The sequence below is a fragment of the Leishmania mexicana genome, chromosome 11 (assembly GCF_000234665.1).
Source record: "Leishmania mexicana MHOM/GT/2001/U1103 complete genome, chromosome 11".
Lineage (NCBI taxonomy): Eukaryota > Euglenozoa > Kinetoplastea > Trypanosomatida > Trypanosomatidae > Leishmania > Leishmania mexicana.
Genome location: NC_018315.1, coordinates 208212 through 235407, shown reverse-complemented (window position 1 = coordinate 235407; position 27196 = coordinate 208212). Strand labels below are relative to the sequence as shown.

The 27196-nt window shown below is 57.1% G+C and overlaps 5 protein-coding genes across 5 annotated transcripts; all 5 read right to left on the bottom strand.

The window, feature by feature from the left end:
- Positions 1–1608, bottom strand: LMXM_11_0630 (metallo-peptidase, Clan MF, Family M17; the record flags this gene model as incomplete). Its single annotated transcript, XM_003872986.1, has 1 exon — positions 1–1608. One exon carries the CDS (start codon positions 1606–1608, stop codon positions 1–3), a length of 1608 nt encoding a protein of 535 aa, XP_003873035.1.
- Positions 1609–4031: 2423 nt separating this feature from the next.
- On the bottom strand, positions 4032–4853 carry LMXM_11_0620 (putative aminopeptidase; the record flags this gene model as incomplete). The annotated part of the gene is made up of 1 exon (XM_003872985.1): positions 4032–4853. One exon carries the CDS (start codon positions 4851–4853, stop codon positions 4032–4034), a length of 822 nt encoding a protein of 273 aa, XP_003873034.1.
- A 4479-nt stretch (positions 4854–9332) lies between these two features.
- Positions 9333–12563, bottom strand: LMXM_11_0610 (conserved hypothetical protein; the record flags this gene model as incomplete). Its single annotated transcript, XM_003872984.1, has 1 exon — positions 9333–12563. The coding sequence occupies one exon, from the start codon at positions 12561–12563 to the stop codon at positions 9333–9335; it is 3231 nt and encodes a 1076-aa protein (XP_003873033.1).
- An 8414-nt stretch (positions 12564–20977) lies between these two features.
- On the bottom strand, positions 20978–22762 carry LMXM_11_0600 (conserved hypothetical protein; the record flags this gene model as incomplete). Its single annotated transcript, XM_003872983.1, has 1 exon — positions 20978–22762. The coding sequence occupies one exon, from the start codon at positions 22760–22762 to the stop codon at positions 20978–20980; it is 1785 nt and encodes a 594-aa protein (XP_003873032.1).
- A 1005-nt stretch (positions 22763–23767) lies between these two features.
- Positions 23768–25372, bottom strand: LMXM_11_0590 (3-methylcrotonoyl-CoA carboxylase beta subunit,putative; the record flags this gene model as incomplete). The annotated part of the gene is made up of 1 exon (XM_003872982.1): positions 23768–25372. One exon carries the CDS (start codon positions 25370–25372, stop codon positions 23768–23770), a length of 1605 nt encoding a protein of 534 aa, XP_003873031.1.
- Between the last annotated feature and the right edge of the window lie 1824 nt (positions 25373–27196).

The window sequence follows — 27196 nt, the reverse complement described above, 5'->3', positions numbered from 1 at the left end:
CTAGTAGTGGCGCAGAAACTCGAACACGAGAGCAACACCGTAGCCGGTGGCGCCGGCCGGGTTCGAGCTGGGGTAGGCCATATCAACGTGGACGAAGGGGCCCTTGAAGCGCTCGCTCAGTTGCTGCTCGACAAAGTACCCGCCGCAGCTCGAGCCGGCGCTGGATGGCGAGTTCGCAATGTTGCGCATATCGGCGCAGGGGCTTTTGTACACCTCCTCGTGGTACTCGGGGCAGTACAGCACTGGGTAGCACAGGTCGCCGGACTGCAGGCCCGCAGTGACCATGTTCTTCTCTACCTCGGCATCGCTGACGTAAATGCCGGCGTGCCTCGACCCCGTCGCCACACCCTGCGCACCCGTCAGCGTCGCCATGTCGATCACCACATCCGGGATGAAGCACTGCTCCCCCGTCGCGTAGAACACGCCGTCGCCAAGCACGATGCGGCCCTCGGCATCCGTGTTCATCACCTCCACCGACTTGCCCGACTTCATCACCACGACGTCGTCGTTTCGGTACGAGTTGGGGCCGATCGCGTTCTCCGCCAAGCACAGCGTCACGCTGATGTTGGCGATGTGGCTGAAGTGATCCTTCTGCATCTTCATGCTGCGCACCACCGCGATGAAGGCGCAGAACACGCCGGCGGAGCCGCCCATGTCCGTCTTCATGTTCGTCATGTGCGCGGCCGGCTTCAGCGCAAGGCCGCCGCAGTCGTACACGATACCCTTGCCAGTCATCGCAACATTCTTGGCGCCCACAGTGGCGTTCGGGTTCCTGTAGCGCAGCGTCACCAGGTGCGGCGGGTACTGCGCACACTTGCCCACAGCGTAGATACCGCCGTAGCCCTTCTCGCGCAGCTCCTCACCCTTGATCACAGCCATGTCCACGCCGAGCTCAGCGGCGTAAGCAGAAGCGATCTCAGCGTACACGACAGTGTCCAGCATGCACGGCGGCGTGTCCACCAGGCGCTGGCACAGCTGCACAGACGTGCAGATCGCCTCCAGCTCCGCCACGCACACGGACTTTCCGCGCACTTTCTCCTGCGTGAACGCAGCGCGTGATGACATCACGACGTTCAGCGTGATTTCCTGTTTCATGTACGCCTTCGTCGCCTGCTTAGCCTTCGCGGTGTACGAGTGCGGCGCAGCGCGCGCAACAGCGTTCGCGACCGCCGTCTCCGCGCCAGCAGGCACGCGCACGTACACGTCAAGCACCTCGCCTTCTTCGACGCTCCCGCACGCAGCAGTGACGGCCTCCGATATGCTGTCCGCGCGGTAAGGGCAGTTCGTGCGCGACCTGGTTGCCGGCAGCGCGGTCACCGTCACTTCTATGAAGCCATTGCGCCCTGAAACCTCCGCAAGCGTCTTCACCGTCGCACCAGCCTTCACCCGCTGCAGCACCTCCGCAACCGCCGAGCAGTAAAACGGCACGGACTTCACAGAGTTGTCTTGCAGCTGCTCCAGCGCGCCAACCAGAAGCACGCGCGGCGCAACACATGATACCTTCGAGATATCTGTGAACGTCACACTCGACTTGAAGTTCGTGCACGTCTGCACGTACGCCGACACCGCCGACTCCTCCACCGCCGAGCTGGAACGCGGACGCTTCATCACGGGCGTGTCTGACCAAGATACGGAGAGAACAGGATGGGGCAGCGATGCGAAGACAGAGGGAAAGCAAGGGGCACAAGGGGCACAAGGGGCACAGGGGGTGGGGGAAGGGGCTCCGAGTGAAGCCAGCGGTGATGCAAGACAAAGCGTGGCTCACGCAAAAAAAGAAACACAACGACAGAATCGAAGTGGCGGGCACTTCCAGTCCGTAGTGCACACACACGTACACACACGCGAAGATAAATTTATAGAGAGAGAACACGTAAGAACGATAAGCGAATGTCACGAAGAGGAAGCCGCGTGGATGAAGAAAGAGGAGGAGGTGTGGGTGGAGGAGGGGGAGCGACGATCCGGAGTGAGATGAGCAACTCCGAGGAACGAAATCGCGAACGGGTGCAGGCGCGGTTCGTGCGCTCGTGCAAGAGGCGGAGACATTGTAGAAGAGTCGTTTGATGAGGAAGCAGGCAACAAAAAAGGGGGCAGAAGAGGAGAAACAAGGAGATGGGGAGATGGGGTCCGACACCCGTAAGGATGGCTCTCAGTGGCCAACATATTTTTTGTAGCGCCAGAGAGCGCGAGCCGAGGGACCGCGGGTTTCGAGGGAAGGGGGTGGGGGAAGGAGGGGTGTTGCCTATCCCGGTGAACGACCTGCACGTCTCGGGGAGGATAGAAGAGGCGAGGCGCCTCTTCTATTCCTGTTTGCCTCCACACACACACACATACACACACACCCTCAAGCCGCACACCGTCGATTCCTTCCACCGTCCCATTGCCTGGACTGTGAAACCAATCCTTGCTCGCCACCGGAGGAGGGGGTGGGCAGCCACAGCGCAAGATGAAATCGCGTGCGCGTGCAGGCGATCTTGTCAGACATTTTTTTTCTCCTTTCCGTCAAGGACGATAATGCGTGGCACGTTCGCTCTCTCTCCAACCCGTCCCACCCGCCCTCAGTCTCCTGTGCACTGTCGGCACCGCTTACAGCTACGATGGAGGTCGGGAGAAGAGAAAGGGGGTAACGCCAGGGAGGCGAAGGACCTGGGGCCGTCATCCGTAATGCCTTCCCGCCCCTCTCCCTCCCCCCTTCTCTCTCTCTCTCTCTCTCGGCTACATGCGCAAGACCGCCGAGGTCAGCGGAGAGGAGGAAGAGACGACACGCAGACGGAGGCGAAGGCAACACAGAAGCGAACACGCGGGAGAGAAGAGGGAGGCAAAGCGCAAAGGAGGAGGCGCGTAGGGCAACGAATGGAAAAGGGTGCGAGGACACACACACGCACACACACACACACACGCACCACCAATGCACATGCGCACGCACGCGCACGTAAGCATCATTGGAAGAGAGAAGAAGCAGGGAGACGCTGAAGAGGAAGCCACCCAAGGCAACCGGCCGCACAGAGAGACATGGTCGACCATCAATGAGCCCTTTCCACCCCTCCACTTTCCCATTCACCGCCTTCTCAGCAGTGTCGCACCGAGTGGCTTAACGAGACCGCCTTTGGCTCTGTATCCTTGTCGCGCGTCGCCGCTATCGCCCAAAGTCTGCGCTTAAGCTGGACACGCACACATACACACGTTGGGAGAGGGAAACTATCCCATAGGATTCGACGCAGAAAACCGGTGCGGCCCTGAGACCCCGGTGAGGAGGGCGAAAGTGAGAAGACATACTAGGGCACGATAAGGCAAAGGAAACCTCCATGTGGGCTACAATCAGCGCACCGCAACTCGGCGCCAGAGCAGCAATTCTCAGCGCCTGCACACTCCGGCAAGCGCACGGACACACCGACGACCTCACACCAGTTTGTAGGGGGAGAGAGAGAGAGTACGCAAGGACGGCAGAAAATCGAGCGACAACGGCTCAAAAATGAGGGCGGCACCAGTCCGTCAGGGAACGCATCATCGGGGACTACGAAGTGAAAAGATGCACACACACACGTATACGTACACATGCAACGCACCACGCGCCGCGCGCTGTTAGAGGGATCGAATAGGATAGAGAAAGGGTGCGCCTGGCATACCTAAAGCAAGTCCACATAAACACAGTGAGAGCATACCGTACAAAGGCGCGAGAAGAAACTCTGAGACCCAGTTTCGATGGGGGAGTATCGAGCGGCACGATGGCACGCCACATCGTCACGCTGTGCAATCAGTAGCCAAGATGCGCTCACTCGCACTTCCTCTGCCACTCGACTGCCACCTGCGCACTTGGGTCCTTTCCTTTTGCTTTCATGCGACGGGCCTCCTTTCTCCGCACCCCTCCGGAGTTCTCCCCCTAAAATCGGACATCTCATGGGCCAACTCAACTAATCTTCGTTGCCCCCCCCCTTCCACATCTTCATGCCCTTCCCGCCAGAAATGGGCTGCCTCCGTCTGTGCTGCGCACGTCCTGCAGCATCAGGGACTCACCGTCGACACGTCCGCCGCAGTCATTTGCGTTTGGGGTAGGCCATATCAACGTGGACGAAGGGGCCCTTGAAGCGCTCGCTCAGTTGCTGCTCGACAAAGTACCCGCCGCAGCTCGAGCCGGCGCTGGATGGCGAGTTCGCAATGTTGCGCATATCGGCGCAGGGGCTTTTGTACACCTCCTCGTGGTACTCGGGGCAGTACAGCACTGGGTAGCACAGGTCGCCGGACTGCAGGCCCGCAGTGACCATGTTCTTCTCTACCTCGGCATCGCTGACGTAAATGCCGGCGTGCCTCGACCCCGTCGCCACACCCTGCGCACCCGTCAGCGTCGCCATGTCGATCACCACATCCGGGATGAAGCACTGCTCCCCCGTCGCGTAGAACACGCCGTCGCCAAGCACGATGCGGCCCTCGGCATCCGTGTTCATCACCTCCACCGACTTGCCCGACTTCATCACCACGACGTCGTCGTTTCGGTACGAGTTGGGGCCGATCGCGTTCTCCGCCAAGCACAGCGTCACGCTGATGTTGGCGATGTGGCTGAAGTGATCCTTCTGCATCTTCATGCTGCGCACCACCGCGATGAAGGCGCAGAACACGCCGGCGGAGCCGCCCATGTCCGTCTTCATGTTCGTCATGTGCGCGGCCGGCTTCAGCGCAAGGCCGCCGCAGTCGTACACGATACCCTTGCCAGTCATCGCAACATTCTTGGCGCCCACAGTGGCGTTCGGGTTCCTGTAGCGCAGCGTCACCAGGTGCGGCGGGTACTGCGCACACTTGCCCACAGCGTAGATACCGCCGTAGCCCTTCTCGCGCAGCTCCTCACCCTTGATCACAGCCATGTCCACGCCGAGCTCAGTGGCGCGCAGGTCTGTGTACTGTCATGAGGCGATGGCGTGGCGTGCCCGTGAGGGGTGCGTGTTTTGCAGTTTGGCGTGTAACGGAGGGAGGGGTGCGTGGGCTCGTGAAGGCGCACACACGTGTGTGCGAGGGTGACCGGCCATACGCTGCAAGTCTAGAGAGCACCGGCGTAATTGCGGAGACCGCACGCGATTGGCGAGGAGGCGTGAGAGGCGGAAAGTCAGAGATGGAGAAAAAAGCGGAACCAGACGACGTGAGAAATCAGAAGAGGTGCATCACGTATAGCGTGTCGTCGAGCCTGAAGGAGCTGAAAGCGTGGATGGCTCAGGCGCGCATGCGCGCATCCGTCGGCGTCCGTTTTTCGCCCGGCATACCTTACGCATGGCTTTCCACTTCTCAACGAAAGGGAAGAAAGACGATGAACCGTGTGTATGCGAGATGTCTGAGGCAAAGTGCCATGACGAGAAGCGCGCAGCCTCATCCGAGGAAAGGAGGGAGGCGGCGCTCTCCGCCGTGGAATGAGTGCGCTCCCAGGGCGGTTCGACGGGTGTGACCCAGAGATAGGGTAGGGAGAGAGACGTAAGTAGAAGGGACAGGGCACGAGTCGGGTCTGCCACCGACACCCACGACATTGCCACTCCTATTTCACGATTTTACCGTGTGTGTGTGTGTGTGTGTGTGTGTTGCCGTTGCCCTGTCCTTATCAGGAGTGAGCAGCCTTTGTGGCACATTCAGAGCTGCACTCCCCTCCCCCTCCTCCGCCTCCTCCCGCGTACCCGCCGAACATTCGGAGAGCGAGGCCGGAACGGTGGGGAGCGCCATCGAAAAATAGAAACAATAAAAAAAAATAAAGCGAACAACGAACCACACGAAAACATGCTCGGCATGGAGAAGGGAAAGGAAGAACGAGGAGGAGGCAACAGGCACACACACACACCAGAGCAAAGGACAGGGAGAAACGAAAAAAAGGGAGGGGGCCGTCGCCATCCGCAAAGACTTCACCACACAGGCAAACGTGCAAGGGGTGGAGGAGAAGAAGGGATAGCCGAGGGTGGGTGGGGGGAGGTGAAGGGGAGGAGTAAAAGGTAGGAAAGGGAAACACGAGAGAAGGAGAGCACATCAGGACGATGGAGGTTACAGGCATAAGGGGTGTACCCCTCCCACCGCTCCGCTTCATTCATTCTTTTCCTTGGGTCTTCGGGAGGAGAGGAGGGGGAGAGGGGGGTGTTCGGAAGGAACGGATCTGGATGGGAGAAGGCGCTGGCGAAGAAAGATAAACGGGGGTAGAGGGGTATTGGACGCCAACGTAGGTGTACTCGTAAGGAGAGGGCGGACATGGAAGCAATGCCTCAGCGTACAAGTTCATGAGCGTGCGGGGGGAGGAGGGGGGGATAGGGGAGTGTATGAGGGAGGGGGAGGGGGTCAAAAGATAGAAACATAGAAAACAGGCGAAAACCAGAAGAGGGAAAATGGAAGAAAACAGTGCCACAGCTGATGGAGGGCGAAGTACGACGGAGATCAGAAGACCCCGTCGCACAAGTGTAAAGAGCGCGCGCAGACTTGACGCACAGATACAAGCGACATCAACAAGAGAAACTAACATGAGAGGCGTTGCGGTGAGTATGGTGTAAAATAAAAGGGGCGAGAGAGATAACCAAAAAAAAGCCCGCTGTGACCAGCCCCTCTCCCCCCCCCCACACACACACCTCCCACTCGCCCCGGCCCGCGTCCGCGTCAGTCCATGCGCGCCCACGTGTAAGATACACACCAACGGAAAAGTCAGCCATCCATCCAACCACAAGGCGGAAAGAAGGGGAGTGGCAGCAAAGATGGGCGAGTAGGGCGTGGGGAAAAAACAAAAACCAAGAAGAGACAACGCGAAATGCCAAAAGGGAGCGAAAGGACGTCACAGCTACATGGAGGGGAAGGGGGAGGGAATAAAGCACGGAAACAGAAGACAGTACGGTGGCCTCCGGCTGGCGCGAAAGAAAAAAAGGCAAAGATGTACGGAGAGCACGTGACTGACAAAGGAACGGAGTCGCTCCTTCGCCCTCTCCTCGTACTTTTCTTTGGCCCGGATGTGCCTCTTCGCCCACGCTGGGCGAACAAACACATGAAAGCGGTGCACTTCTGTCCCTTCCTTCGGTGTAACCCGGAATGCAGCAGGCTCACGAGGGAACAACCACAGGACAGCGTGAAAAAATAAACGAAGATACACCCACATACATGTACACACACACAACACAGCGCAACACAGCAACACGGGGACCTTCGTGATGTTACGACAAGGTGTGTGAGTCGTTTCTGGGTGTGGTCCAGGGCACCAGGAAAGGGGGAGAGGGAGCGAAACAGGCAGGCATACCCAAGAACGAGAAGACAGGGGAGATGACACTACCATCACCAACCACAGCATTGGTACAAAAAAGACACACATGTCGCCCTCTCGCCCTCTTCACTAAGACGCCTAGACGCAGGCACACACACACACACACACAGACAGACACACACACTGGACATACATTTCGGTGTGCACTCCCTCTGGCAGCACGTGACGCGCTGAGGCGCACATGGAGAAACACACACGATTTGAGGCAAAAAAAAAAATTGAGGTAGAAAAATGGAGGGGCAGCGATCGAAAAAGAAAAGGAGGAGAAAGGGGAGTGGGAACACGGCGGCATCACCGAAGATGCGCAGCGGCCTGAATAAGCAAGACGGGAGGAAAACGTAAACGGGGGGAAGGGACAAGTGAGAGAATGGAGGAGGATGCGGTGGCCACGCTGAGCGACGTCGTGCTTGACTCTCCCTCTCCCCACCCCCACCCCGCCTCTGATGGTGTATATGCTGAGAAGGTGACCCGAGAAGAGAATGTGCACATACCGACATGCACACAAGCGCGTAAAAAAGGCAAGAGGAGGGGATCCTAAAACGAAGGAAGTGACACAAATAAAGCGCGAATGCCACGGGAGAAGACGCACGCGCACAATCCTTCGTTTTAAAAAAAAAAACCTCAGCGTAGCGTCGAAAGGATGCCTGCATGCGGAAGCCAACATACACAAGCGCAAAGCCATGCAACGTTCCATTTTCTCTGTTCTTTTTTTTTCCTGTTCTGCTTTGTTCCTGGTAAAGGCAAAACGATGGAGAAGGTGGGCGTTGGGTGAACATAACGTGTTGAACACCCTCCCCCCCCCACACACACCTATATGCATCCGCACACCGTCATATAGGCATCCATATACATGTTGTATATATATATATACATACATAGACACGTACATATATACACGTGCACCCAATATACATGTACACACACACACATGCGTACATAAATCTAATATATATATATACATATAGATAGAGATACACACGAAGTATACATGTGTATTCACGCACTTCAAGCACGGAGAAGCCATGTGGCCATGAATTCGACGGGGCAAAGCCCTCGTATACAGAGAGAGACGCGCTATCCTGCACGGCATCAAGAGCACGCTGTCACGGCGCTGGCGCACTTGCGCATGCAGCGAAGGAAGCTCAAAAGAGTGAAAGAACGGGAAAAGAAATACACCGAGAAGTAGGCAGAGAAAGAGTCCAGTCGCCTCATCACCATCGCCCGCTCTCGCCCCTCGCCGGTATTCAGCTGCAACAAACCAAGGACAAGCACACGCATGACAAACCAAAATAGTATCGCATGCACGCACAGACACACACCGGCTCCAAGCAGCATGAGCCGTGCCACCGCTCCGTTACCGACTACGCACACAAGCAAAGCGAGAGAGATGAACAGTAAATACATACATGTATATATATATATATGCATAAAGCCGGTGCTCGCCAGCTCTAAGAGGGAATCTATCTATCTATATATATATATATATAGATATATATACGTATATAGAGAGAGAGATGCACGCATGCACGCATACGTGTGTATATGTATATATATATATATATGTACAGAAACGCGGGAAGTCATCAAGGGACCTAGGGCAGGGGAGGGGGGAAAAGGAGGAGGAGGAGGTAAGAAAAGCGTATAAAGAGCGGGAAGGAAAAGAGGAGCCCCATCACGACGATAGCCAGCGTAAAGTGAAGAGGGCGACGGGAAGGGGGATGGCAAGAGCTTGCAAGATGGAGAGAAAGAGGGGGAGGTGGGGGTGCTGTGTGAGCGAGGAGTTCGGAACTCGTACATAATAGAATATACCCCATATATATATATATAACACAAGCAATGAGAATCGCGCAGTGACCTGAATACAAGCTGGGACAAGAGCTACCGTGATATATATATATGTGTGTATCAGAGGTAGGGGGAGAGGAGGCGCACAAGGAAAAAAAAGAAGTGCAGAAGGGCAGCACCGAGAGATGGGCAATGAAAGGGCCGCAACAACAACATAGACAGTGGCCCAAGAGGAGCCACGAGGGTCAGCGTGACATGATCAGCGCTTGTATGTCTGTGGGCGCACTGTTTACGGGCTTCGCTGGATGGTGAAGGATGGTGACAGGAACTGTGGGTCCATATGGATCACCTGCGTAGTGCTGCCACTCATCCCGCCGCCAGCCCTGTAGCCACCACCCGCCAATCCTGCCACCATGTGCGGTGACACCATCATCACGTGGCCCTCGTTGGTCAGAAAAACCGGCGCCCCGCCATGCAGCGACCGCATATCGCCAACGCTAGTGAGGAAAACGCTACCGCCAGCTACAGAGGCGCCGCCGGCAGCCACGACCTTACCGCACATGCTCGCGTTGGCGTGGCCATTGTGCACCGACGACGGCCCTTGCAGGCGGGAGCGATGGCGATCCACGGCGGCGATCGGCACGAGCTCGTCGAAGCAGCGCGGTCCAGTGTTTTCAGGGACCAGCCCGCGGTCCAGTGAGCGCGACAGCTCCACGACGAGCGGCATGCAGGGCAGCCCATCGGTCTGGAAATGCCTCGTCTGCTGCGGCAGGCGCCGAACACTTTCGCAGTACTCCTTCATGCGCACATACTGCTCGATGTCACCCGCGTACCAGAAGCCAAACCGATCCATCAGCACACGGCACCGCAACTTGTAGATCAACTCCCACACGTTGTTCGTCCGCACATGGGCGATGAACGATGTCTCGGAGCGGGTTTCGAAGCTCTGCACGAGACCAGCGTCACGCCCGCACGTCGCCTCTATCACGCGGTTCAGTAGGCCGACGCGGTCACGCAGCTCGCACGGGAACATTTGAATAAAAATGGGCAGCACAGGCGCGTTCGCCAGCGCGTGCGTGTCACCTCTCAACGTCCAAGAGGACACCTCCGCTCCATCCTGGCTCTTACAACCGTCCAGTGATCGCCGGCTTCCGTCCAGGTTGCACTCTCCGTTGCTGTTCACGGACCGTGACGACCAGCCCGACCCGCTCAAGGACTGCGCGAGAGTGCTGTTGCTGGCCGATCGGGTCCTCATCACGATTTGCGCCGTCAGCGCAGGCGGGGCACTCTCGTTGTACGGGTAAAAGGGCAGCACGTTCATCATGGCACCGTGGACATTAACCTGCTTGCGCAGCATATCTGGGCTTGTCGCAGGCGCTACCGGCCGGATGCTAGGGCACGTCAACCCAGCCGTCTTGCTGGCTGGAGAGAAGGCCTCAGTGCTCATGGCGTGAGGCAGATGCACTGCGTCTGCCGTGCCCAAGGGTGATGACGTCCTGGCGTGCAGGGAGGCCGAGGCGGCCTGCTCGACCGCGTTCGGCATGCCCGCGCCAGGCACTTGTGAGGGGAAGTGCCCTGAGTACTGCCGCGGGGGCAGCGGCCGCGATGGCGAGTTGTTCGCTGGAGGATAAGTGTGCAGGTACACGTAGTGCGAGCTCGGCGAAGATATCTCTGGTGCAGAAACCGGCGTCATACTGACGGAGCACGAGTGGCCAGAGACGCTGGAGGTGGCCGATGCGTTCACCTGACGCCCCACCGCCGTGGGCGGGAAGCCCGCAAAAGCTGTCGGTGCTGTTACGTACAGCAGGGGCACGCCATTGGCACCGCTACCAGAAGCCACCCTTGTGGGGCTCGACATCTGCGTCGATGGGGATGGTACGGCACCACTGCGGTGAGCAGGTGCATAGCGAGGCGCGGAGGCTGTCTCGCTGGTGGCGAGAGTCTGGGCCGACACCTGCATGGCGTAAAGGTGTTGCTGAGCTTGCGTCGAGTGACCTGTAGACAAGTTTTCGCTGGACGCAGGCAGTAGCATGATCAGATGCGCTGGGCCGCCTGACGGGGGCGTGCCGCTCCCTGTCTGGTAGCCATTGGAGGAATTGATAGATTGCGCTGGTGAAGTTGTGTAGACGCCGCTGCCAGACAAAGTCGGGCCTACCAGCGTCGCCGCCCCCGATGTGGCCCCGGTACAGTACTGGTGCGAGTTCAACTGCGAAGAATGAGTGTTTGATTGAAGCTGCTGTTGGCTCCTGTTGGAAGCGGCCACCTCTTCGTCACTCGCAGCCCCAGCAGTGCTCGCCCACGTCTGCCCCGGCAACGGAGATGGGGTAAAAGGAGCTCGATGCTGATGCGGCGGCTGTTGGAGGAGAACCATCCCCTGCGACGGCAGCAGCGGAGTTGGGAAGTTCCCTGAAATCGCCTGAGGCTGCGCGTGGGCGCTGCCTTTCGATTTGTTGTCCCTAGCCGGGGCGTCCCGCGCGGCGCCAGCACCGGCGGCGCTGGTTGACGAATACGCCTGATGCTCGTCAGAGCTGGTCGTGGCAGTGCTGAGTGATTGGAACGTGCTCAAAGGTGGCGGCGCTGGTTGCTCCAGCACACTCAATGCCGCCGCCTCCATGGACACTCGAGAGCCTGGTGCTGCCGACAAGCTGTCGAGGCTGCCTGCCTTCACGTGCAGAGAAGCCGACTGCTGCAGACGTTGCAGCGAAGAGCTGCGAGACATATCGCACGGCCTCCCCAGCTCCTCCGGCTCGCCGCGCTCGTTGCCATCGTTGTCACCGGTGCCGTCGCACAGCTGCTTGACAAACTCCACCTGGCCATGCATCGCATGTTCGTAGTAGTCTTCGCCGCTGAAGGAAGGAGGCACCGCAGGCAGAATGACGGAGGTGTACCCGGTAATGTGCTCCTCGGGAGCGGGCGTCGATGGCGACAGTGACGAGGAAGGCCTTGATGACAGCGACGCGGAGAAGAATGAAGCGCTCCCGTGCACGTGTGCTTGACGCAATGGCCGAGACCGTTCATCGCCACAAGCCTCCCCATGGTTGCTGCTGTAGGAGATGGCACGGCTCAGAGTTTCCTCTTCCGCCTGATTGGCCGACGACGCATTCAATGACGTCGGAAAACCGTCGTGTGCGCCCACAAAGTGGGGATCGGTGACGGCAGAAACTTTCGTGTCGAGCGCGTGCACAAAGGAAGACGCGGTGTACTGATTCACTGTGCGAGACTGATTGGAGAAGCTCTGGGAAATAAACGACGGCCGCCGCTGTTGCAACGGCAATGCGGAAAACTGCTGTGAATTTCCACCGGCTGCAGACTCCGAAAAGGAGAAGGGAGCTTCCATGCTGGGCATGAAAGGAATCGATCCTGTCTGCACAGGAGTCGGCAGACGTCTGAAGGCCTGCGAGGGTCCCTGTTGCTGCTGCTGCTGCCTATTCGTCGTCACTTCGGGGCCGTCTGAAGAGCTGAACACGGTCCACGGCAACAACGTCCCAGTGAAGTCGCAGCTGCTCAGCAGGTTGTCCATGTCGTCGGCCAGAATGTTCTGTGAAAGCCCCGAAAACCGAGGAAGCCGCGCAGTGGCAAGCGAAGCGAAGCCCTGACCCCCGGGAGGGACGGCAGCAGCTGAGAGTGTGCCGGTGGCGGTCGTAGCGCAGTTACGGGTGTAAAGGGGGGACGAAGATTGGGATTTGTGCATAGCGCGCGGTGCACAACAAGCAACAGGAGAAAACACGAAAGGGAGAAAAAATAATAATAATAGTAAGAGGGGTCGGGGAGCAAAATCGTCCAATGAACCGACGCAGCCGCTGATTTCGTTGCTTCCGTTGCGTTGAAAGGGGGGAGGAGGAGGACACCTCCACGCACACAAAAGCACGCACACGACGCGACGTGAAAGCCGTAATCGAAAGGAAAAAAAATTGAAAGTACACCTGAGGAAACAAGAGAGAGACCCAGTGACAGGAGAGCGAATATAAAGCGATCAAACCTCACGAATACACAAACAAACAGTGGCAAGATGCACGTATGAAATAATAATGTATCCTCCGTACGGAGAGAGGGGGAGAGGGGGAGAGAGAGACACGTCTGTAAGCCGCAGAAATATAATCGAGAGCGAGAAGCCAAGGCGACAAGGTAAAAAACAAATCGCCTCAAGGTGTCGCCGAGTGCCAAGCCCGCGAAATACCCAAAGGGCAACAAACAGGTCGAAAGTAAGAAATAATACGGAAAAAATGGGATCCCGTGCGTAGCTGTGTGTCTTCTACGTATATATATACTCCTCGTCGTATAAACCCCTCGAAGAGACAGCGGAAGACGAAACTAAAAAGAGGAACGCACGCACACGTAAGCAGAAGACAGTTGCGCACCGAAGGGAGCAGGAGCCCCACATGAGAAGGGAAAAAAGGGGGAGGGGTCACCTCAAAGGAATAAACAATTTTACCCAAATAACAACAACAACGGAAGCAAACAAACAAAAAAATCGTGAGAGAGCACCGGTGGACGAATATAAAACGAGGGGGTGGGAGGGGAAGGAAATGAGCGTCGCGAGAGGGGACACCAAAGACACACGTAGCAACACACAGTCCTCTATGTGCCCTTCCGCCGTTGTCTTGGTAGATCCTGTTAGCTTGTGTGGAGGGAGGGGAGGGGAAGAAGGGGGGCCGTTGCTGTGGTGGTTGCTGCTGACTGCAAAGCACACCTGCTCGCCTCTGCACCGTCGCCGTTTTTGTGTTTGTCCGCGCCGGCACAAAATCGGGGAGGGGTGCAGCGCACTTACAGAGCCAAGGAGACCGATTGAAGCAGACAAGAGGGCTGAAACACTACTGTGCACCGCGTCGCGGGTTGCTGTCACGTGAGTCCCCTCGGGGCCGGGAGATCCCAAACGCCGCAAGTCACAGATATGAAAGGTAGAAGAGGGAGAGAAATAGAGAAATAAGCAATGGCGGTAGACACACAAACAAAATGTGAAACAGCGAAGAGCGCCGCTCAAGAAAAATGGTTGGGGTGAGGGGGGAAGAGGGCAAACCAAAATTTCGAAAAGGACAGTGAAGTCTAGATGTACACACACATATATATATATACAGATATAGATAGATATATAGATATATATAGACAGATATTTATACAGGTATATACAGATATATAGAGAGAGATATAGAGAGATATGTATACAGGTAGATATACAGATATATGTTTCTCTTTTATTCTTTGAGGGGTGGGGGAGGTCACCGCACGACGACCGCTGGGAAACACAACACCCGTGTATGAGAGAAGCGCAGAAGTCGCGTCTGGTTCCTGCTTTCTTTTCTTTTTTCTCTCTCGTGGTCTGTTGTCGTGTGAGAGAGTCTGTCGTACTGAAGACAGCAACGCGTGAGGGGACCAGAGAGAGAGGGAGGGGGAGTTGAGTCCAACACACACGAAGAAAATGTGAAGAAAGCACCAAACCCTGTCACGGAAGACTTTTAAAAAGGGGGAGGGGCGGGGCGAAGATGTGACCGACAGAAAAGCGCGCCCACAGTGGGAACACAAAAAAAAAACGCCAAACAGCAACAAAATATTTTCAAGCACACACACACATACGACAGAGAAAAGAGATGAAAAGATGGCGGGAACGGACGAGGGGTGGAGAGGCACGAGAAATGATAACGTGAACGCACACAGGCAAAATATGAAAAAAAAAAGAGAGATTGTGCGAACGACCAAAAGGGGAAAAAAGGGGAAAAAAGCAGCAAACAACAGAGCAGCGTCGATCTCGCAACGGCAAAATCGACGACGACACCCCAGGCAGTTCGCCACACGTCGCGAAACAAGTCGGAACAAAAAAGGGGGGAGGAGGCAAGATACGCGGAGATGGGGAGATGAAGGGAGAAAAAAACGTGGGCAGGGGCAAGCAAGCAAGCCAGCCAGCACACACACACACGCACACGGGTGTTCCTTATAGGGGCGAAGAGACGAAAGACAACGGCAACAAAACAAAAAAAAGAGAAGGACAAGGAAAGCGAGACAAGGTGAGAAACGGAGAAGAATGAACAGCGGAGTGAGAGGCAGGGAGGCAGGGAGACAGGCTATGCGGTGAAGAAAAAACGACAATACAGAATCACAGAAAAAGGCAGTGTGCACGTGCCCTCTCTTCGCCAAACAAAAATAGCAACGTCAGTGGTGATGTAGTACGGACAATCACAAGCACAGGCGCGCGCGCGGGAGGGAGGGGGGAGAAAGAGGAGGAACGGCAAGGGGGGAGCAATTATCCTCGAATCCAAGAGAAAATCGACAAATGGAAGCGTAAAAAAAAAAATGGGGGAAACAAACGAAAAAAAAGTTGCTGCTGCTGCTGTTGTGTCTCTGTGTGCGTCGCGTGTTTTTTTTCTTGTTTTCGTTGGTGACCCGCTAGACACGTTCGGATAGATAAAGCCTTGATGATGAGGGAAGGGAGAGAGGGATGGGAAGGGAGAGGGACCGACAACGTGTAAATCGCACACACGGATACACACGCTCAGGCAGAACAGAGAGAGAAGTCAAGTAGAATAGGGCGAAGGGGCGACCAGAGGGGTTTTGCACGTTGATCCGGACAAGGAGCGTGCAAGGAAAAAGAGAGACGAGGTAGGTGATACACGGAGATGGTTTTGGAGTGTGGAGAGGAGAACCCAAGAAGAAAAACAGAAACGGGAAAAGAGAGACGAGAGGGGGAGGGGGAGGGGGAGGAGGGGCAGCTCACATTCGTCAACAACGACGCGCGAAAAAAAAAAACGGAGAGAACAAAGCACAGCGACGACGAAGAAAAAAAGAAAACTGATCTTGCGTGTGGTGGTGGGAAAAGGAAGAAGGGTCCCCCCCCCCACAAGGTATGACGTGTGTGCGTTTTTTGGGGGGAGGGAGAGGGAGAGGGAGACCCCCGGTCACTAAGATTGAAATGGGAGAACGAGGAAAAAGGACAAGAGAAGGAATAGAAAGTGCGTCGCTGATCTACGCTTCTTCTTTCTTGTTTTTTTTGGAGGGGGGATTCTTTTGGCGTGTTGGCCCGTTTGCCGCCTGATGTTTTACGCCTCTTTGGCTGTGCTCCGTTCTCTTTTGTTTTTGCGCGTGTGTGTGTGTGTGTGTGTGTGTGTTTAGGCGTAGATGAGGGTGTGTGTGGGTGGGAGGGGTGGAAGGGAGAGGTTTGAGCAATCGACGCCTTGACAGATATACAAATATATTGGGTAGAAGTAAAAAAAAAATGAATAAAAGCCAACACAGACACCGACAGAGCCGCAGCCGCAGAGACCAAGGAAAGGAAAAAGAAAAAAAGAAAACAATATGGGGCGCTAAAACAGATGTGTTCGCCAAGGCATACAAGAATAATGCGAGGAAAAAAAAACAAAAGGAATAAAGAGCTCGTTGCGGCACGGTGAGCGAGAGAATGAGGTAAGCAATACCCAAAACACTCGATTCGCGTCTCGTGTCTGTGGGTGTCTGTGTCTGTGGCACTGTTCACTTCTCTGGAAGCGAGGGGAGGTGGAGGAGGTGGGGGGGGGGGGGCTTTTCCGTCTTCGTTATGCGCTGCACTCGCCTTGGCACACGTCCCCAGAGAGAGAGAGAGGGGGGGGGTGATACGAGGAGGTGCACGCAAAGCCGATGAACAAAACAGGCAACGAAAAGGGGGAGAGGGGGCAACTCTCCTTCCGAAGGAATACACGCACGCACACACACACAAAGAAAAGACTTCAAAAAAAAAAAGAAACGAGTCTGTTGACACGAAAAAGCTCAAGATTATGCACACACACACACAAACACGTGCGTGCGCTTGTGATGGGGAGTGCTTGTGTGAGCGCGTGCGGAGAGCAGCTGCGAGATGGATGAAGCAACCTGCAAGGGAAGCGGAGAAGAAGAGAGAGCGCAAGTGAAGGAAACCTTCTGTTGCACCCTCGTCCACACACTACTGAGGAATCTCGTGCAATGGCAGGCAGGCGCACCGACAAGAGCAGGAGCAGAGAGAAGGGAACAAAAGGAGAGTCACACTCGCACTCAGCGACAGACGCCCGCAGTGAGCGAAGACGGAGCTGAGGAGGGAGGAGGAGGGAGGGTGACGTGAACAAGATGAACGACAGTGGGCACAGTGCAAAACGAAGAGCCTACGAGAAGCGAGAAAAGACAGAGGAGAACCAGACAAGACGGAAAAAAAGGAGGGGGACAAAAGGCGAAGAAACAAAGACGGAGGGGTAAGGTGGTGGAGCCGTTTCTCCGTGTTTTGTGTGTGAGCCCCTCGTGAATTCCTCTTGTTGATCGGAGTGCGTATGTATGCGTGCGTGTGTGTGTGTGTGGGTGGGTAGGTGGATGGGTGGGTGTGGTACGTGGTTCCGCGCGTCAGACTCCACCACAAACACAGCAACGGAAGCAGCGAAACGAAAAAAAAGCCGAAGACGGGAAGGGAGGGAGGGAGAGAGGAGGAGGAGGAGGAGGAGGAGGAGAGGCCGAAAATACAAACGAAAAAAAAAAGATGGGCAAGAGGGGGAAGGGGAGTGTGGGAAGGGGCAGGGGGGAAGAAGGGGAGGTTGGTGAGTGAGCAGGGCAGCGAGAGAGAGAGAAACAACGGGGGAGAGGGGAGGCACACAGGGGGGGGGGGCAAGAAAAAAAAAAAGCAAAGGTACAAAAAATTTTGACAGACAAAAGGAGGCCAAGGAGAGAGAGGAGAGAGGGGGGTGGCGGCGCTGGGCAGGAGAATAGATAAGAAGAGACAAGGAGAGAAGTCTGACAGTGTACTCGTTGTCAGCGCTCTCAACAGTGTCGTTTACTTCTTCGTTGGGCCGACACGTGTTGGGTGGGGGGAGAAGGGGAAGGGAGACTGTATGCGAGTGCTTCTGTGTGGGGAGGGGGGGAGGGTCAAGAAGGGGCGGTGTACTCAGCGCGCAACTTCTTTGTTTTTTTTTCACTTGTCCTTTCCGATGTTCGATTCGTCGTCCTCTCTCTGCGTGCGTGTCCTCCCTTTCTTTGGGAAATCTTACCTTTAAAGTTCTGTTGCGTTTTCCTCCGATTGGCACCTTCGCTTCGGCTGCACGGAAGCTCCGCTGGTGTTGGTCTTGCCACGATAGCCTTTCCCTCTATTTTTCTTGGCGTGAGCCACCTCTATGTGTCTGTGCGTCTGTGTGCGCGCGGGGGGAGGAGGAGAGGGTTGTTTGCGTTTCCTCGGAGGTGCTCGTGTGGAAAACTAGGGGTGGGCTGCGGGAGCGTGGGTTTCGTGGTGCGCTCGACGGTGCAGCAGGAGAGGTGGGGGTGGGGAGGGCTTGGCGAGAAAAGGGGGCGAGCGAATTGGGTCGCCCGCCAAGTACACACTTCTTAGGAGCTGATGACCGAAACAATGCGACGCCGTCAGAGGGAGGGGGGACGGGCGGGGCGTGGCGCAGGCGCAGTGGCAATCAAAGAAGAGAGCAAGTAACTGAGTCACAGAGCCGGCGGCAAGACGGTGAGGTCAAGAGGAGGACAAGGGGCACGAGCCAGTTGCCATGGAAGAGACAAGGTGGATCTGTCTTCCCTTGGGGCCTCACCACACGCACGCACTTATCACCCCACACAGCGGGAAAAGAAAACGGCCGAACGGATCCAAATGAAAAAAAAGAATGAAATACGTGTCTTCAAATCTCAGGGGAGAGCGAAGAGTGGAGAGCGGGAGTGTGTGTGTGGGGGGGGGGGCCTGGTGTGTGTCTTCCTGTGTGGTGCGAGAAAAACGGAGAGACGAAAAAGCAAGGCGCGCGAAGGCAGCCGTTCTTCGATCGAGACACACTCCAGGCGCAATACAGAGACAAGCAGACTACAGCGTGACGGTCAGCGAGAGAGGGGAATATATATACATATAATATATATATATATACAGATGTGTGTGGGGGTGTCAGATGTTTGACATAAAACTCATGAAATAAATAAATAAAAATAAAGAGGAACGGAAAGGAGAGAGGGTGGGGGCGTGCCGATGTAGACGCGCGCGTATCTAGGTGCGTATGTGCTGCTGTTATTCGCGTGCCTCTGATCCGAGCCACCGCAGAGAGAGACGGAAGCGCGGAAAACGTGAGATGACAACGAAAATAAAAAAGAATAAACAAAGTGAGAAGGCAATTGTTTGTTTGTTTTTTAAAGGGGAGAAAATAACAAACGAAACCGCGAAGAGCCTAATAATGCCCCCGTGACGCTGCGCGTCCACTCGTCGTGGTGTCTTTCAAGATACGTGTACAAAGGAGTGGGTGGCGATGGCCAAGGGTAGGGAGAGGGTCGGAAGAGGAGGGGGGCAGCCACAGCAGCCGTGCCGCTGTGTTTGAAAGGAAAGACTTTTGTCGGCGACAAAAGGGCAGGAGAACAGAACGACAAAGATGAGTGCTGATGGGAATCGATTTTTTTTCCGTTTTACACGTGGGTGACTGCACGTACCTGCGCGGGTTGGAACGCTGCCGCAGGTGCCTTGTGTATATCCCTCGCTCACCTTTTCCTTGGGAATCTGTCTTCCGCCCCACAGCTCGTGAGGAATTTGTTCGTTGTTGTGTGGGTCGTGGGTGTGGTTGGGGGAGGGAGGGGGAAGGGATGGGCCCGAGAAACACAGAGAGACCGAGACAGACGGACAGACACACACAGGGGGCACAACGATGCAAATCACTGGGAGAAGAAAGGAGAAGGGCGCGAGGGGAGGAGCGGGGTGGAGAGAGACCGAAGGACCGGAAAGCGTGCACGTGCGAATCACACGAGAGTGAGCGAAACCACAAGCGAAGAAAGACAGGTAAAGAAAAAAAACAAAAGAAACACCGTGAGAGACGGAGAACGGGGGAGTTGTGAGCGTGAATAGGTTGGCGATGGGACAAAAAAAAAGAATAGAGCCTACAGTTGTAGAAGCTGCGCATACAACACGTGTGAGTGTGTGTAGTACAGGTCAATTGTCGCCGAGAATGACCGGTGAAAGCGGCGCGAAGAGAGCCACACCCGTTCAATGCGGAAGGCGCGAGGAAAGGATGGTAACAGGATGGCGGCAAGTTGAGTGGATATCATGCGCTGCAAGGATTCATGGCGGGATCTCGCACGGGTGGGATGAGGAGTCGGGCACGGAAGAAACTGTGTGCAGTCGATACTGCGCAGGTCTGGAAATGGGCGGGCACGTGATGGCAACCTCAGAAACTCACCGCAGACACGCCAACAGGAGAACCCTGATCCCCTCTTCTTGCCAACCGCCTCCACACGCACACGCACACGCGCCGCCTCCAAGCTGGAGGTCATTGTCATACGAGCATTGAGCGCTGCTGCGCCACTTGCCCGCTGGCATGTGCGCATGAAAAAGCGAAAAAAAAGGGAGGAAGACGGCAAGCCGAAGAAAGAGGCCGTCCTGTCTGCCCGGTCTCCGCCCTTCTCGGTATCTTCACATGAAGACATCCGCGCAGCGTGTGCGATGAAGCTGCGAGGGCTGGCGCTCACTCAAGTACGCGTGCATACAGGCGCCCCAGGGGGTCTCTCTTTGGAGTGACATGTAGGGCTGTTCTTATTTGATTAGCATGTATATATAAATATATACGGCATTATCCAACTCGGTGCGCAGCGACAGCAGCAGCAGCAGCCACATACACGTCCACGTGCAACCACAGAGAAGCTGCATGAGCAATGGGTGGATGGGGACAGTGCACCACAGCCAACGTCCTTTCGCGCAAGGCAACACACACACACGCACACGAGAGAGAGAGAGGTACATGCTGGAATCAAAAAAAAAGGTGAAGGGGAGGTTCTACGCACGGAAGAAGGCGGGGCAGCACGCGTGCTCAACGGTCTACGCCTGTAGCCTCCGGCCACCGCCATGGCTGATGCATCGGCGGTTACACAAGTCGCCGTGCATTCGATCCCCTCCCCTCCACCCACCCTTCCCAGCCCAAGTGCACGCTCCATTCACCACCACCGTCATCACCGCTCACCATCACAGTAACTTGTGCGCACCTCTCCAGGGCTCTAAAACAAGTTGTCGTCGCTGTAGTAACCGCTGTCCCCACGACGGCCGCCGCGGCGCGATGAACCGTGATGGTGGGAGTGCTGCGACTGCTGCGAGTAATGCGACCGCTGGCCGTGGCCACGTTGCCCAGCACCGCCGTGCTCAGCCTCTGAGTAACGTTGGTGGCGGCTACCGTAGTTGTCACGAGATCGCTCCTCATGGTGCCGCTGACCACCCTCTTGAAAGCGGTCTCGACCGTGCACGAGAGGCGACGACGAGGGGGCAGGGCCGCCGCCGGCACGAGAGAACGACGGAGACTCGTAGCGCCGTCGCTGATGATCCCGTTCGCCACCGTAGGAGTCGTTGTAGTACGCGCTGCCCTCACGGCGGCTGTTGCTGTACTGGTTGCCACCTAAGCGCTGCTCGCGATTGTCGCACCAGTCTCGCTCACGGCGCTGGCCACCACCGACACCGCCGCGGTCGTTGCCGTAGCGCGTAAACGAGGAGGATGGCAACGGTGCCCCACTGGTGGGACTGCCGTAGAACCGCTGCTGGTGTTGCTGTTGCAAGGGGTGTCCGTAGCCGCTGTTACCGCCGCTGTTGTTGGAGGACGCACCAGCTGCTGTAATACCGCTGCCACGGCGCGCGGAATCCGCGAAGAGTTGGTTGCGTCGCTCAAAGTAGTCAGGGTTGACGTGCTCACGCTGCTGGCAGTCGAAGACAGTGTGCCCGCGGACGCCACAGAAGCAGCAGCTGGGGATGAGCGTGTGCGGCACTGCGGCAGGGCCGGGGGACGACGAAGCAACCAAGGCGTACGAGGAGGGCAACACCACAGTGGAGCAGTCGAAGTGGCCGTACTCGTTGCACGCCACACAGCGCACGGCTGCCATGCCGTTCGGCTCCCCCGCTGCGGCCGCCGTCTTCTGAGTTGCCGCGCGCCACTCGGACGGCGTCGGGTACACGATGAACGGCGACGGCGTGACCACGGACGTGCATCGGTGTGGTGACCCGTACGGCCCACGCCTCTGGTGGCAGGTGCGGCACAGCGCGTTGGGGCAAGCGGGCTTCTCGTGTCCTGACATGCCGCAGCCCCAGCACACCTTAGCCGGCGGTGCGTGGCCCCCGGTGCCGGCGTTCTGCACGGAGTCGTAGTAGCGCGGGCGTTCTCGTGGAGCGGCAGGGAGCGATGCGACGGCAGCGGTGGCTGGGGCAGCGCCGGCAGTGAACGAAGGTAAGTTGTCGAGGGAGTCCACGTCATCGGTGTCGCTGTCGCTAATCGTCGTTGCATTAGCCTTCGTGCCTTCGCCGTTCACGTCACCCTTGTCTTCCCCGTCTTTAGCGGACAGTTTTGGCGAGGCAGCGGCGGCAGCGGCGCTCGGGCCTGATGTGCTGCGCGAGGCATCGTAAAAAGACACGGCGAAGAGAGTGCTAACGCCGGTCTCCCCATCTGCTGCCTCGGCAGCACTGCGCTGCCCACCATGGTGGTGGTCCTGGGAGTGAGCCTTCATCCTCGTGCTGCTGGCGTCTATGACGAGCGGCGCAGCGCCGCTGCTCTCCCCATCCGGAGCGTCTCTGCGAGCGCCAGAAGCGGCTCCTAGGCCATTGCTCTGCCGCTCACTAGCCGACTTGCACGTGAAGGGGTGCCTGCAGACGCATATGTACTCAATCACCTCCATATCAGCGTTCAGCACCGCCTTCATCTCGCAGCATTCGGCCTTGCGCCGGACATTGTGCGTGCTGCACTGCACGAAGCCGCTTGAGGTGGAGATCGCCTTGCCGGGCGGCGGTCCTCTCAGATCCGTCATGGGGAGGCTGAGCAGTGAAGGAGCGCTGGGTAAGACAAAGCGATGTGGCAAAAGTGGGGCGACACTCGAAGGGTGCGCCGTGGCCGTATATCTGTACTTACTGCAGTACGCCGCTCAGCTTTCGCTTCTCTGTTGTTTTCTTCTTCGCACTGAGTCGCACCGGAGGCAAGGGTGAGCGCAGGGCAGTCAGTGGAAACGCCAAAAACACGCAGCCGGCGAGTTACGCGGTGAGAGCAAGAAGAGGAAGAGGAAGAGAAACGATACAAACGCCTTGGGCCCATCCACCCGCAAGGATGGGGTCCATGGCAAGTTGAGCATGAATGCCTGTGGTAGCATGGGGGGAGGGGGGGCACATGTGCGCAAGAAAGGATGGTATGACAGGCTAGGGTGCTCGTCCGCGCGCAGGCACGTTAGCATCAGTGCTGATGTGATGTGCCCCTTGACATAAAAACGGCTGGCACGTAAACACAGCGGTGTAGGGACTACACAGCCCCGAGACAAGGTCAAGTCCGTGCCTCACCGTGGCGGTGGTAGTCAAACACGCCTCCTGCGCTATCGCTCACTGATCGTCGCCTATCTCAACACGTCTTTCCACCTCTCCTCACGACCCCGTCTCCTCTCCTCAGCCGCCACGCCCAGCATTCACAGGAGGACAGCCGTGGCGCAGCGGCAGAGTCGCGATGGGGACGAGGACGATGAGCTCCATGCCATCAACCTTCCCAGCAACACCCACGCCCGATCTGACTCCGTGAAAATAAAGAAATGGGCACCGAAAAGCACATCAGCGAACACACACACACACACAGACACACACACACACAACCCGAGTACAACACAGACGGCGAGAGCATGTATGCGCCCCATCGCACGAGGGAAGCGAGAAGGACAGAGAGCGCGAACGAAGAAGCGCACCCGTGGAGGCTGTTACAGGTTTTTTTTTGCGCACAGCGCACCCTCTCACAAGAGCACGCGCACCAAAAAAACTTGCATGGGCACCTCCACGCTCTATTTTTTTTCCATCGGTTCCAGCCGCGTCGCGCGCAGCGCTTCTGCCACAACGACACGCGTGTCCTCCGGAGCAATCACGCCGTCGTCCCAGAGGCGCGCGGTGCTGTAGTAGCACGAACCCTCCCTCTCGTACTTCTTCTTCACCTTGTCCTTGAACGCAGCAACCTCGGCCTCCGAGGCATTCTTCAAGTTACGGTTCGTTAAGGCAAGCACCGTGGCGGCCTGCGTCCCGCCCATCACGCTGATGCGCGCGTTTGGCCACATGAAGAGGAAGCGCGGCTCGAAGGCGCGCCCGCACATGCCGTAGTTGCCGGCGCCATAGCTGCCACCTATGAGTACCGTGATCTTCGGCACCGGTGCCGTGGACACTGCCATCACGAGCCGAGCACCGTTGCGAGCGATGCCGCCCTCCTCGTATTTCTTGCCCACCATAAAGCCGGTGATGTTCTGGAGGAAGAGCAGCGGCACCTTGCGCTGCGTGCACAGACCGATAAAGTGCGCCCCCTTCAGGGCGGATTCCGAGTAGAGGATGCCCTGGTTCGCGATAATGCCTACCTGCATTCCCTCAACCCTTGCGAAGCCGCACACAAGCGTACTACCGTACAGCGCCTTGAACTCATCGAAGCGGCTGCCGTCGACGATGCGCGCAATGATGGCCCGCACGTCGAAGCTCTTGACAACGTCCGACAGCATATCCGGGATAAACCCGCCCAGCTCCCTCGGGTCGTACAGCGGTGGCACCGGCTTCATATCGGTTGGGTTCCGAGCTTCATTGTGCTCCTTCAAGTTCAAGTTCGCCACGGCGCGGCGCGCGAGGTACAAGGCGTGCAGGTCGTCAGTCGCGTAGTGATCCGCCACGCCACTGATGCGGCAGTGCACGTCTGCGCCTCCGAGACCCTCTGACGATACCTTCTCTCCGGTGGCCGCGAAGACAAGCGGCGGCCCGCCGAGGAAGATGGTGCCGTTGCGGGCTACAATGATATTTTCATCTGCCATAGCTGGCACGTAGGCGCCACCCGCCGTGCAACTGCCCATCACCACCGCAATCTGCGAGATGGACTTGGCGGACATTCGCGCCTCGTTAAAAAATATATGACCAAAGTGCTGCTCATCAGGGAAGACGTCGTCCTGACGGCTGAGGTTCGCGCCGCCGCTGTCGACGAGATAGATGCAGGGCAGGTGGTTCTGCTCCGCAATCTTCTGCGCGCGCAGGTGCTTCTTCACGCTGATTGGGTAGTACGTTCCACCCTTCACCGTTGCGTCGTTCGCGACGAGCATGCATCGAACGCCGTTCACGATGCCGACGCCCGTCAAAATGCCACCACTGTAGCACCTCTCGTACTCCTTCTTCTTGTCATCCCAGTACAAGTCCCACCCAGCCAGCTGCGAGAGCTCGAGGAAGCGGGTGCCAGGGTCGATAAGCCGCTCGATGCGCTCGCGCGCGAGCATCTTGCCGCGGCTCAGGTGCAGCTTGCGGACACGGTCGTCCGCCTCGATGGATGCAATAGAGACACCGGCCTTGGCAGCATCCTCCGCCGACACAACGCCACCGGCTTGCACGTACCGCACGCGTGCGCGCAGCTGCTCAACAAAACCCTCCATGCGCGCCATGTTCTCCTGGAACGTCGGGTCAGACGTGTTCGCAGGAAAACGCAGTATGTTGGGGGACTGCGAAGTGGATCGCTCGTAGTCGATCGGGTGATGCGCGTAGAGTCGGGCGTAGTCGACCCCCTTGCTCTTGATAAGGGTGGCAGGTGCGGGAGTGGCAGCGGCGGCCGGCGCTGCGGTCGCCTCCGATGGCGTCGGAGTCGCTTCAACGCGCGGCTCCTCAGCCGACCTCACTTTCTCGCCCGCACCAGGATCGTTTGGCGGCGACTCCGCACTGGAGCTTTCAAAGCACCGAGTGCACCACAGCGCTGACGTCACAGCAGCGGCCGTGGCAGACGCTGCAGTCGGCGTAGCAGTGCGACGGAACAGTGCAGCCATGGGAATGCGACCCGTGCCACAGGCACTAGCAGCAATGCTAGGCGAGCCTGGCCTGCCAAGAGCGCGCATCACCGATGCTCGGAGCATGTCGTGCGTCGCGTTCCACAACAATAAGTGCGCTTATCTACCAATGTCGATAGGGCGTGTGCTTGCATGCAGCCCTGCACACGCGCACAGAGAGAGATCGGGGATGGCAGCGGGAGAGGGAGGGGGGCGCGTAGTCGGAGCGCGGCCAACCACACGAAATCCAAAAAAAAAAGAAATACTGCGAAAGGAAACGCTGATGACGGGACGTCACGCCGGTGCTCGCGCCTTCTCCCTCACTTCCGCTCCGCTTCAGCGATCTCCGAGATGATGGGAGCACGGCTGAGGCTGCTTTTTTTTTCTCCTCGATCGTGGCCGTACACACGAAACGAGACGTATAGGTCGCGGATGCAGGAACAGCCTCCGCTGCTCGGCGCTTCTCTCACACGGAAAGGCGCCGGGGGGAGGGAGGGAGGGAGGGAGGGAGGGAGGGAGGGAGGGAGGGAGGGGTTTATGAGAGCGAGGACTGTGAGTAGCAGCAACGGCACGGAACGACACTAAGGGAGAAATACATACATACATACATATATATATATATATGTATGTATGTATACGGCTGTAACTTCACGAAATAGGCTACGGGAATGACGAGATGGACAGTCGTCTCAGGACCACTCCTCCTCCTCCTCCTCCCTTCTACTTCACACGAGTTCTCCTTTACGTCTCTTGAGACGATGTGCGAAGGGGCAGGCGCGGAAGAAGTCGCACGCACACGCCAACGCGAAAATGGGTCCAAAGGAGAAGAGAGAGAGCAAACAGGTCTGCCTAATTCCTTTGCCCTCGGAGGAGGTGGGTGGGTGGGTGGGTGGGTGTATGCATGTGCCTGTATGCATGCATAGGTATACACGCATGCGTGTGTACGTGTATGTGGCTTTGGTTGATCTTTCAGAAAGAATAAAGAAAGCAGGAGAGAGAAGAGCGAGAAGGTGTTGGCCACGGCTGACGCCATCGTGTGCGTGTGTGGGTGACGTGTTCGAAAGGAAAAGGAACGCGAGGGGAGGAGAGGGGAGGAGGGATGATGTAACGACATCGAAAAGGAAAACGTAATGAGGGGACACATGCGGGCTAACCTAGACCACAAAGGCCCACATCGGCATACATAGATACACACATATATACGTATGTACAGTATACATATATATATATATATATGTGGTGGTTCGGTGGGTGCGGCCCACAACATACCCGTGTAGCCCCGCCATCCCTCACTGCAACGTAAAACGGGGACGGGAGAGGGGGGATGGGTAGGGCAGACAACGAGCAAGGAGCACCCTCCAACAGCTCGAGGACGTACAGACCAGTCGAAGGAACGTCCTTTGCGCCTTGCGCTCATGGGCCTTTGCATCTCGTCCGCAT